Source organism: Lupinus angustifolius, chromosome LG19 (genome assembly GCF_001865875.1).
Source record: "Lupinus angustifolius cultivar Tanjil chromosome LG19, LupAngTanjil_v1.0, whole genome shotgun sequence".
In the NCBI taxonomy this organism is placed as follows: Eukaryota; Viridiplantae; Streptophyta; class Magnoliopsida; order Fabales; family Fabaceae; genus Lupinus; species Lupinus angustifolius.
In genome coordinates, this window is record NC_032027.1 from 2804010 (window position 1) to 2816269 (window position 12260).

Below are 12260 nucleotides of genomic sequence, written 5' to 3' on the forward strand. Positions count from 1 at the left end.
ATTGTTAAATCTGTATCTTAAAAATAATCAAGGATAAATTTTGGAGAGAAAAACAGTCATACTTTAAATGAGTTAAAAAAATCGAACACATCAAGCATCCTAATTTTATAAATAAATAAAAATGAAACTCAAGTCTTCAACTTTACATTTGGTCCATTATATAAGCAAATCAAGTTTGAATAACTTCGTTTTCCTCATAAACCAAAATTCAAATATTTGGCTTGTCTTGGCTCACCCCACTTCATAACTCTCCATTTCTCATTGTTCCAGCCATGTTGTGTGATGGTACGTTTGCATGCTGCAAAAGTCAAAAGTTAGTTTTTTGATTCTACTATGTCAAAGGTTCCGTTTATATAAGAAATGTGTGTTTGTCTATGTGGAATGGGTTTATGTCTCTCGTGCATGAGTTAGATTCATGAATCCATATATGTGAACAAAACATTATTGTGAAAGATATTTATCTGTTTTGAGGCTGAAATATATGATTTTTGAATTTTCAAGCTGCAATGATCAATTCACCATCAAAGAATCCATCTAGATCCTAAAATGATGGATACATCCACATATTTTGAAAGAGATATGTATATACAATGCATGTTGAGAACAAAACATGCAACGTAAGACTAGGGAACAAAATCTTTTAATTGACATGCATTACGTGAGAAATTGGTCTTGTATGTTTGGAAACATAGCAGCCACAAGCTAAGAAGAGAAAAAAGGCACTGTTAATTGATTCGTTCATACTTGTGGGGTTATCACTATAAGTGTAAATGTAATCCCAAAAAATCTTATATTAATGTCCTCCACTAATGCCTATATGGTGCACAATTACACAATGGGTATTAATTCTAATATGGGATAGTTGGCAAATTGGCTTGGTAATGCCTAATTATATTCAATACCTTACTTTATTGAATTTTTGCATAAACCAGAATATTCAACGACAACATGTAGTTGGATTTGAGAGCGACTTATTGGGCTTCCCATGCATAAGTAAAAATGTGACATGTGCAAAATGATGTAAATGATCTAAATTGGTTTGAGGGTGATTAGATTTATTATCATAACTAAAATCAATTATTAGAAACCATGTTTTTTTTTTATATTACCATGCGTATTTCTTCACCTTTTTTATAAGAAATTAATTATGTCTGTCCCTCCCAATAAATGTTGCTTTTAAAAATCGAACTCTTAACCGTAAAATCTTACACTACTAGACAAATGCCTTATTAGTTATTAGAAACCATGTTTATCATAAGGTGTTATTTTTTTATGGACAAAAATTAATTTTATTATATTATTACACAAAATTAGAAAGGGATATGATGTTGTAAGTTGTGAGAGTTACAAGTTGAAAGTTAGAAGATATTTAAAGAAGCATATTCAAGCAATTAGAGAAGACATTATGTAGGTTTTGTAACCCAATTAGAATAGGTTATTGCAACTCGTCCCACTTTCCATTGATCCGCGATCAGGGTTTCATCAAATTCTGTAATTTGTTGAAGAAAAGGTTTACTTGAGTTGAAGATCACATTATTTCTAACCAATTAAGTAGATCATATTATTACTAATCAAATGATGCTACGGAGTTTTTGGCTTTTTTTTGTGCTTTATTATACTCATGTCTATAATAAAATGATAAATGGAGTCAAGTGGTAGATTTGGGGTAATGTCTAGCCAATTGTAGATTAATTGCTAAAACTGAGTATGTAAGTCGATATGAAAGGAAAATGTTTTATATCTTGTGTTGATTGTGTCTGTTTGCTGTTAGAAATTCATCTAGCATTTCCTACTCTCTATTTTTATCCATTTTCGATCAACACTATTTTAAGTAAAATAATTAATATTTTATTATACACATATATTGTTTAAGGTAAGGATCGGATTAAGTAAATGGAGAGCACATGAACTCGTGCCATAACAGTATAGTTGTATACTGAGCTTGGGTCAGCTGAAGATTTGGTCAAAACAATATGTAAAAAAGAAGAAAGATTATTGCACTAAAATTTGGACAACAATAAAGTATATAATGCTTTCTAGTATGTTTAGGAAAACATGCAATGTATAATAGAAGATAAAGAGTAGGTGAGAGATAGAAATAAATGTAAATGATATTATATCTAATGTCAAAATTTTGATGTACAAATAATGAGAAGATTTTATGAGAAATTTGTCCCATAGGCAATTATCCATTAAGATGATTTTGTTTTTATTTCCATAAACTTGACATATTTCGTCCATGTGAATTTTGGTATTATCATGATGGAAGGTAGGTAAGAAAGAGAACCTTGTTATAGACAAAAGATACCTCCATAAAATGAAGAGAAAATTGATCAATTAAATTCTGCAATATAACAAGTTAAGAACATCACTCCTCTAATAGACTCAAGCATGTTCTCATGATCACCACCAAAGAGAATCTTCACCTTTGTGGTCTAGTTTAGGATTATTCTTTCTATTTTCATGAAGAAGCAAGTCTTGAATTTCTTCATTAGATATATCAGCCCTACAGAATAAAGGGTGGATGAGTTTGAGACTGGGCTAATCTCATGGACACTAGTGTGAGTGATATTTGGGTTTAATGTGATTATGGAATTGAACAGTAAAGCTTAATGTTTGATACTAACTTTTAACTGTGACCGATTATGGTCCACCACGATAAGGGTCATATTTATAAAAAAACATTAATTACATATTTTTTTCTATTCTATTTTATTAATATATTTATTTTTATAAAACTTATAATAGTTTTAGTATATTTTATATTTTTACTAAAACAATTATGAAATATAAGATAATAGATATAATATTTTCATTTGGAAAATATGATTATAGAGACACTATAATTAAAAAAATTAGATTTGTTAAAATTTGAAATTTATAAATCGAATACTTTGTTCAACCTTTGGAGTTAATAGTCTCTAAAAAATCATTTTTTTTGTAAAACTCTGATACATAAAAGTACAAGGCCTCGGGCTTAGGGATGACAATGAAAACCAAACTTGTGGGTACTCATTTAAACCTAACTCAAATTTAATGGAAAAAACCTGATATAATTAAATTTGGATTTTACTGAAGTTCAGTTTTCAGGTTTGATATACTTGATACTTTACTTGAACTCACCCGAACTCAATTAATATATATAAAATTACAAAATTAGACATAAATACATATATAAAACCTATATAGGTAGAAAGTTAACATATATATAGAACCTCTATATATATATAAAGATACATGTTTTGGGTAGGTTCCCGTCAGGTTTGGGTTAACCAAAACCCGACGGATGGTAATATTGTTTTCAACCTCGCTTAATTTGGGTTTGGGTTGAGTAAGCACAAACCGACCTGATTTGTCCTGTTGTCATTCCTAATCGGACTTATCTCAAATATTGGAGAGTTCAATACTAAAAAGTAAGGGAAAACATAATTTTGTCACCTTTTTCAATTTTTGCAGGCACCATATATTAGAATATGGGCCCAGTATTGGACTTCTAATATTGGACATGAGCTCAGCCTAAATATATCAGGGTCGTTCATAATTATTACGAACAGTATATTAACAAATATGAACATGAGGAGCCAATTTAAAAAAAATTGAGACCAATGTGAAAAATAATTAATTTGCAAAAAAAGATAAAACAATGTGAAGACCATATAAATATTTTCACGTATAAATATTGCTCTTGTTGGAACAAAGAATAACGAATGGAATGAACAAGAATGAAAACAGAATGAATGAATGAATGAAAGAAGGAGAAGAATGCAAATAGAGGAAAGGTGGTGAAATAGTGAAGATTTTGCAGGAAATTATACAGAGGAAAAGTGATGTATGAGATGAGTGAATATCAATGAATTTATATTCTTGTGTATTTTTTCAAAGTGATAGTTAGGATTTACTATTTATAGAAACCCTTAACTAACTTAACTAAATTTTGAATCACACTTTTAACATCCCCCCATGATTCAAAATTTACAAACAACATGAAACTCCTAAACATTTAACTACTCAAAGCAATCGAATCTAATCTTGCAACAAGCCTTGAATTCCTATCTTCTTTCTCAAGTCTTTAAACCTATCCATATTCAAATGCTTAGTCATAATGTCTGCCAATTGAAGCTCACTCTTGCAATGTATGAGCTTGATTCTTCCTTCTACAACCTGTTGCCTTAAGTAATGGTATCTTGTTTCAATATGCTTGCTTCTGCCATGTGAGACTGGATTCTTGGCTAAATCAATTGCTAATTTACTATTTATAGAAACCCTTAACTAACTTAACTAAATTTTGAATCACACTTTTAACATCCCCCCATGATTCGAAATTTACAAACAACATTAAACTCCTAAACATTTAACTACTCAAAGCAATCGAATCTAATCTTGCAACAAGCCTTGAATTCCTATCTTCTTTCTCAAGTCTTTAAACATATCCATCTTCAAAGGCTTAGTCATAATGTCTGCCAATTGAAGCTCACTCTTGCAATGTATGAGATTGGTTCTTTCTTTTGCAACCTGCTGCCTTAAGTAATGGTATCTTGTTTCAATATGCTTGCTTCTACCATGTGAGACTGGATTCTTGGCTAAATCAATTGTCGATTTACTATATATCAATGATTCAATTACTTCTCCACTTTCAATACCTAGTTCCAGCAGCAATGAAGATAACCAAATTGCTTGACAAGCTGTTGCACAAGCTGCTATGTATTCAGCTTCACAAGTTGATAATGCCACTACCCTTTGTTTCTGTGAACACCAAGATATAGGAGCACCTACAACCATGAACACATATCTCATTGTGCTCTTTCTATCTAGTATATCTCCACACCAATCAGAGTCAGAATAGGCCATGAGTTGTGAGCTAATCTTCTCATTTTGATGAGGAAAAACAAAGCCAAAGTCAAGTGTTCCCCTTAGATATCTCAAAATTCTTTTGGCTACAACCATGTGAGAGTGTCTTGGATCACTCATGAACCTACTGATCACACCTACACTGAATGATATTTCGGGTCTAGAGTGGCAAATATACCTCAAACTTCCCACGATCTGCCTAAACAGTGTTACATCCACACCTGCTTCTTCCTCACAAATATCCAATTTCAAATTCATCTCCGCAGGAGTTTCTGAGGCATTGCAATTCATCATATTGAACTTGTTCAACACCTCAAGAAGGTACTTCTTTTGGTGCATGAAAAATCCTCTATTGGTGTATTGAAATTCCAGACCAAGGAAGTATGACAATCTTCCTAAATCTATCATTTCAAGCTCACCCTTTAGGCTTTCCTTCAACTCTTCAATTCCTCTTGAGCTACTACATGTAATCAGAAGATCATCGACATATAGGCAGAAGAACAAGGCACCATGATTTTGGTCTATAGTCTTGATGTACACACCATACTCAACTGTGCATTTCTGAAAACCAGAGTTATGTAGAAATTTGTCAATCCTCTTGTTCCATGCTCTAGGTGTTTGTCTTAATCCATAGAGTGATTTCTTGAGTCTTACCACTTTATTCTCATTTCCTTTGCTGATGAAACCAGGGGGTTGAGACACAAACATCACTTCCTCTAGTGGACCATTGAGAAAGGTTGACTTGACATCCAATTGACACAACCTCCATTTCTTCCAACTAGCTAAGGCCACCATAAGTCTCACAGTTTCTAATCTAGCCACTGGTGCAAAGACCTCAGAGTAGTTCAGTCCTTCTTTTTTGCATAAACCCTTTGGCCACAAGCCTTGCTTTATGCTTTGCTAGCCATCAGGTTTTAACTTGACCTTGAAGATCCATTTGACATCTATAGGAGTTTTCTGATCTGGAAGGGTCACCAATTCCCATGTGTCATTCTTATCTATTGACTTGATCTCTTCTAGCATAGCATCTCTCCAAATATTGCTAGAGATTACTTCTTCAAAGCTCACTGGCTCAGCATCAACTAGTAGAGCCATGTGTTGAACCAAATCTCCATCTGTATTGATAGCCCCATTAGAATAGAGGTGAAAGTCTCTGAGTCTAGATGGAGCATTCCTTTGTCTTCTTGGTCTTTCATCAATTCCTTGTTGCATATGACTTTGTGCATCTATCTGTTCTTCTTCTCTCATCAATTCATCATTCTCCCAATCTAGATGCAGACTAGCCATAGGAAAAGTGTTATCTTGAGACCATTTCCATGATTCAGATTCACCAAAGTGCACATCTCTACTAAATACAACTTGATGTTTGTAGGATTGTACAATTTATATGAACCCGTAGGATTATATCCAATGAAGATCATTGGTTCACTCTTGTTATCTAGCTTCTTTCTTCTTTGATCTGGGATATGACTATAGCAAAGTGAGCCAAATATCCTTAGATGTTTCATAGAAGGTTTTACTCCTGACCAAACTTCTTCTGGCACTACTGAATTCAACTTCTTCGTAGGACATCTGTTTAGAACAAATGCAGCAATGGTGGTTGCTTCTCCCCAAAAACCGTGTGGAAGATTCTTGGTCTTCAACATACTCCTAACCATGTTGAGGATTGTTTTATTGCTTCTTTCTGCAATTTCATTGTGTTGAGGTATGTATGGAGCAGTTACCTCATGTACAATTCCTTGCTCCTTGCAGAATTCAACAAACTCCCTTGATGTGTACTCACCACCATCATAATTTGTTCTAAGGTTCTTTATGCTCCTCCCAGATTGTTTTTCTGCCAATCTCTTAAAGTCCTTAAAGATTGAGAAGACTTCATTCTTGAGTTTGATTAGATAAATCCACAACTTTCTACTCAAGTCATCTATGAATGATACAAAGTACTTGTTGCTTCCTAGTGATGGAACACCAAATGGTCCACAAACATCAGAGTAGATTATATGCAACAAGTCATTTGCTCTTGAGGCAGTGTATGAGCTGAAAGAATTTCTTGGATGCTTGCTAATAAGGTTATTATCACACACCTTCCTGGGAAGATCTATTGAGGGTAATCCTAGAACCATGTCTCTAAATTTCAACATACTCAAATCTCTGAAGTTCAAGTGCCCAAATCTTAGATGCTAAAGCCAAGAATCCTCTGATAGTGTCATAGTAGATAGGCACTGAGATTCCACTATTGCCAAACTGATTTGAAATGTTCTGTTTGAAGCCATAGTTGCCCTCATGACTAGTTTCTTCTTCTGATCATAGATTTCCAAGAAACCATTGAGTAGTTCCGTGGAAAATCCTTTCTCCAACAGTTGTCTCATACTGATCAAGTTGTTTTTCATGTTTGGCACATACAACACATCAATGATCATGGCATGCTTGTCATCCTTTCTCTTGATCAAAACATCACTAGTGCCTTCAGCTTGAATGACCTTATTGTCAACAAATCTAACACTGCTTTTTCTCTTTTCATCAAAATTAACCAACCAATCTCTGTGTCTAGTCATATGGCTTGAGCAACCATAATCTATATACCATATATCATTGTTCTTGCTAACTTGGCTAGTAACAATCATGAGCAAGAGAGGTTGATCATCATTTTCTATCTCAACCTCTTCTTTTGCCATTTGTGATTCATTGTGTTGTCTGCTTCTATTATTACTTTGGCTAGATGAGGCTTTGCATTCATTTGAGAAGTGGTCAATTTTGCCACAATTGAAGCACTTTATCTTCTTCCTATCCATTGCATTTCTACCTCCTCTCCATTGATTGAATCCCCCTCTCTTGATTGAGCCTTCTGATTCATCAATGTCTATTCTTTCTTGATCTAAAATTTCTTCCTCTACTTCTACCTCGAAGTCCATTTCTTCCACCAAAGCTCCTTCTACTTGTGTGAGCTTGTAAGGTCTGCTCAACATGTCTTTCTATAGATCTTTCCATGAGCCTTTGCTCATGTGCCTCAAGAGAACCTTGAAGATCTTCCACCTTCATTTCTTCTAGTCTTTTGGACTCCTCAATTGCCACTACAATATGGTCAAAATTTGGAGTTAAAGTGCGAAGGATCTTCTCAACAATGGACTGATTAGAAATCTTCTCTCCACAAGCTTTCATCGAATTTGTATGAGTGACAACTCTGTTAAAGAATTGAGCCACCTTCTCATTTGCACCCATCTGCATCAATTCATATTGTCTTCTTAAAGTTTGCAATCTCACTTTCTTTAATTGTTCTGCTCCTTGATTGCAAGCTTCAAGAATCTGCCATGCCTCCTTCGAATTTGCAGCACCAGAAATCTTCTCAAAGTGTGCTTCACCCACACACTGATGTAGGAGGAACATTGCCTTGCAATCCTTCTTCTTGTTCTCCTTATGCACCTTCCTTTGTTCTTCTGTTGCAACTTCAGCAAGAATTGGAAAACCTTGTTCAACAATTTCATCTACATCTTGATATCCCATTAGTGCCTTCATTTGCAATCTCCATCGGTTCTAATTCTTGCCATTAAGAATTGGAAGGTTTGCTGAGAAATTTCCACTATTTTGTCCCATGATTTTCGAAGATGATTGATGATGATGAAGGTGTATTCTTGGATCTTTGAACCTTGCTCTTGATACCAATTTTGTTGGAACAAAGAATAACGAATGGAAGGAACAAGAATGAAAATAGAATGAATGAATGAAAGAAGGAGAAGAATGCAGATAGAGGAAAGGTGATGAAACGGTGAAGATTTTGCAGGAAATTATGCAGAGGAAAAATGATGTGTGAGAGAAGTGAATATCAATGAATTTCTATTCTTGTATGTTTTTTCAACGTAATAGTTAGGATTTACTATTTATAGAAACCCTTAATTAACTTAACTAAATTTTGAATCACACTTTTAACAGTTATTTCATTATTCCCACCCCCGAAGACCTAAGTTGCTCTTGGAATTTAGTTTCTTGACGTGTTCTTTATTTCATGTAAATTTCAATGGCATGCTGATCACGGGACGTGAGAGGCTACGAAGTTTCCTCGAAAGAGAAAGAACAGAAAAATAGGGACATGTACCATGGAAAAAACAACACTATCATGTGTTTTCTGTGTTACTCAAAACCAACCACCATCCTATATTCCAATTCCAAAAGAATTGCTTACTTTACTATCTTTCCTTGCATGTGGCGTTTGTCAATTTACTATCGAATTTTCTTCTCCCTCTTCTTTACTTACATAGTTATATTTTGTTGGTATTATCAAACGTATCTCTTCACCCTTTGGGTAAAGAACTAATTCATTTCGAGATATGTGATTGTCTATCTCAACAAGTATCGCTCTCAATAGTTGAACCATTGATATTTATATGGTTATATATGTCCATATTCAATCATCACTATTAAAAAAAACGTTGAAAGATATATCTCTTTCCATCAAAATTTCCAACCTTCTTTACGGGTTTCACCAAAGTCATGCCACACTTCCATTTTCCATAATTGGTGTAATAAAATAATTCATTTGTATGTGATTTCCACGTTGCTAGCACGTCGATCATTAAATTAAATTTTAGAAATTTCAGTAACAATAACCATGTTAATTTATATGACAAACTTAACAGTGGGGTTACTTTCTTATTGTTTTCAACAAGGGGTAAGTTTATAAAATGTTTTAGATTGGAAAGGTGATAGAAAAGAGTTGAAGGTAATTTTAGGATTTAACTAAGATTCTCAATCTTTTATTTAAAAAAATATTAGGAGTATGAAGGATACCTAACCCACATACCCTAACTACCACAAATTTATTACAATTATATAATTCAGGTACTCAGTTTTTACAATTAGACAATTCACGTACACAGTTTTAATGAGATAGTAAGAGTTACTTTTAAGTTTTAAAATTTAAACACAATCCCACACGTTAGAAAATTTTCAACATTATAAATTAGATAATAAAATTCACATTAAAGTCTCCATATGAGGATGACAACAAGGTTGGGTGAAGACAAGCAACAAACTCATTTTCTCTCTTATCTTTATCTCTGATCCTATTATGATTTTATAAAATAGAAAGAAAGAAAATATATTAAAAGTTCAATAAAATAGAAAAATGTAGTAGAAGTTGAAAAAGTTCGAAAAATAAAGTCTAACTCAGGCATCCATACGACAGGTTGTAGAAGCGAAAGTGAAATATTGACTGCAAAAGTGACAAGTTTGTAATGCTCTATTCAGATTAAGTTGTCAATCACTGAAATCGTTTTGAACAACTTTTATTCTTTACCCGCATCATCTTCTATTTTTCTCATTGTTTTTAGTGTTGTAACTCTTTTGTATCTTTGGTATCTCTTTAATATAAAAAATTGCAAATAAAAAGATAGTACAAAATCCAAATGCTCATCAACAAGCTCATGTTAAATAATTATAATAATGAACTAATCTTTTTCTGAGTGTGTGACTGCTCCTCTCAATAAGTGTTGTATGTAGAATTCAAATCCTTAAATTTTGGTCATTCTAAAAATTTAGTAAAAACTTATATTATTAGACTAACATCTCATTTGTTTTCTTTCGGGTCTTTACTCCATCATTTTGGCCCCACAATGAAAAACAGCTTCAATCATGAAACTTGGCTGAAATGACCATGGCTAAGATCATAAAAGACATTCAAATTTTGTAATTACAACCGAATAGTTTCTAGAATCTCTCCAATGATGTTAAAATTGCAATTAGGTTGTACTTCCCATAATTTAAAACATATTTATACTTAATAATAATATTTTAGCATCAATCGAGCATTAGGAAAAATTCATAGATTTTTAAGTATAAAATTTATTAAAAGATTGAAGTAATACATTTAAAGAATACAAAACCAACAAATAAATAGTATTACACCTTAACCTACTCAATAATAACACATCAATACATATTCAACACAACATGGAATCGCACATAATCGAGAATCAACTATAAAGTCATCTAGTGTAAGCTAAGATTTGAAATAGAAGTTCATTCAATCTAAAACATTAATATACTTATGTATTCTTTTTATCTAAATCCATGACTTGTTTTATCATGTCCACAAATTTCATAGTTAATTCTAAAAGAGTATGGACTCCGAGAAGCTCATTCCATGTAATACCTCACATTTATAAGAAATATAGAATAAAAAAAATCTAAGAGACTTCTACAATGCTGTATTTTTATATCCCTTGTTTCACACTCTTAACCAAACAGACAATTAGACTAGGCATGACAATGACAACAGATGCGGGCGGACGCGAGTAGTGTTTTCCGTGCCAAAACTTTCACCATCACTGATCCAAGATGCAACTTTTTTCAGCACAAATTCATGTCGAGATTTGGAACAAAGTGAGCTTAAGCCAAAATGATGATTAAGCCACACACATTTACGAAATTGTGACGCTCTATTCTCATGAATCTCACTCTGCCATGAACATCATTATTATAAGAAACAAAAAGAATAATAATAATAAGAAACAAAAAGAATCGAAGAAGCTGCGTTTATATATTCATCTCTCATATGATCATGATCATCATCACATATGCATCTTTATAAAGTAAGAATAATAATAATAATAATCACAATCATAATCATCGCTGCAACTCCATCATACGCGAAAAGTCCTCAAAGCACACGAACCCATCTCCTTTTCTATCAACACTCTCTATCATGCGCCTGCACTCCGCTAACGTGCACCTCTCATCTCCGATCGCCTCAAAAACTCTAAACAACTCCTCCGCCGAGATCCTCCCGTCACGATCGGTGTCGAACACCGCGAAAGCCTCCATCATCTCATCCGCGTTTTCACACGACCCGGAACCCGATCCAACCCGATTCATCAGCGCCTCCACGGTTATGCACCCTTCCCCGTCGAACTCAACCTCGCTCAGCATCATTGCCACCTCCTCCGGCGCTGCCGCGAGCCGATTTAACAACGCCTCAAGCTCGTGCCGTGAAATTACACCGTCCCTATCGCGGTCGATGAAGCGGAAGGCGTTAGCAAGATCGGAGTGGAGGTCGCCGGAGATGGCGGTCCAGTCGCCGGAAACGTCAGGAAGAACACTGGTCGGAGTTTGAGAACCGGTTGCTCCGGTTGCCGTCTTATGAGTGGACCCCTCAGAAGAAGAAGATAAAGATTCTGAACCGAATGATGGCGGGTCGGATCTTGAAACAGTGGAACGGTCTTTCTTTGAACGGAAGAACCGTTTTGGACTGAGTTTATTGATGAGCTTCATTTGGAAGAGAAATAGGAGAGAAAGGAAATGAGGGAATTAGGAGAGAGAGAAAATGGAAGGAAGAAAGGTTTGAGGGGAAAGAGAGTGGAAGGTTGGGGGTTAAATGGAGGTACATAGCTACCTTCAAGTGAGCTTCTAGGAAGTTTCCTAGT

General features: G+C 34.2%; 2 protein-coding genes across 2 annotated transcripts; both read right to left on the reverse strand.

Moving 5' to 3' along the window:
* LOC109333908 lies at window positions 7699–8346 on the reverse strand. The gene has a single exon (XM_019569490.1). It carries the CDS (start codon window positions 8344–8346, stop codon window positions 7699–7701), a length of 648 nt encoding a protein of 215 aa, XP_019425035.1.
* Window positions 11351–12260, reverse strand: LOC109334767 (probable calcium-binding protein CML36). Its single transcript, XM_019570696.1, has one exon. It carries the CDS (start codon window positions 12106–12108, stop codon window positions 11464–11466), a length of 645 nt encoding a protein of 214 aa, XP_019426241.1. The 5' UTR covers window positions 12109–12260; the 3' UTR covers window positions 11351–11463.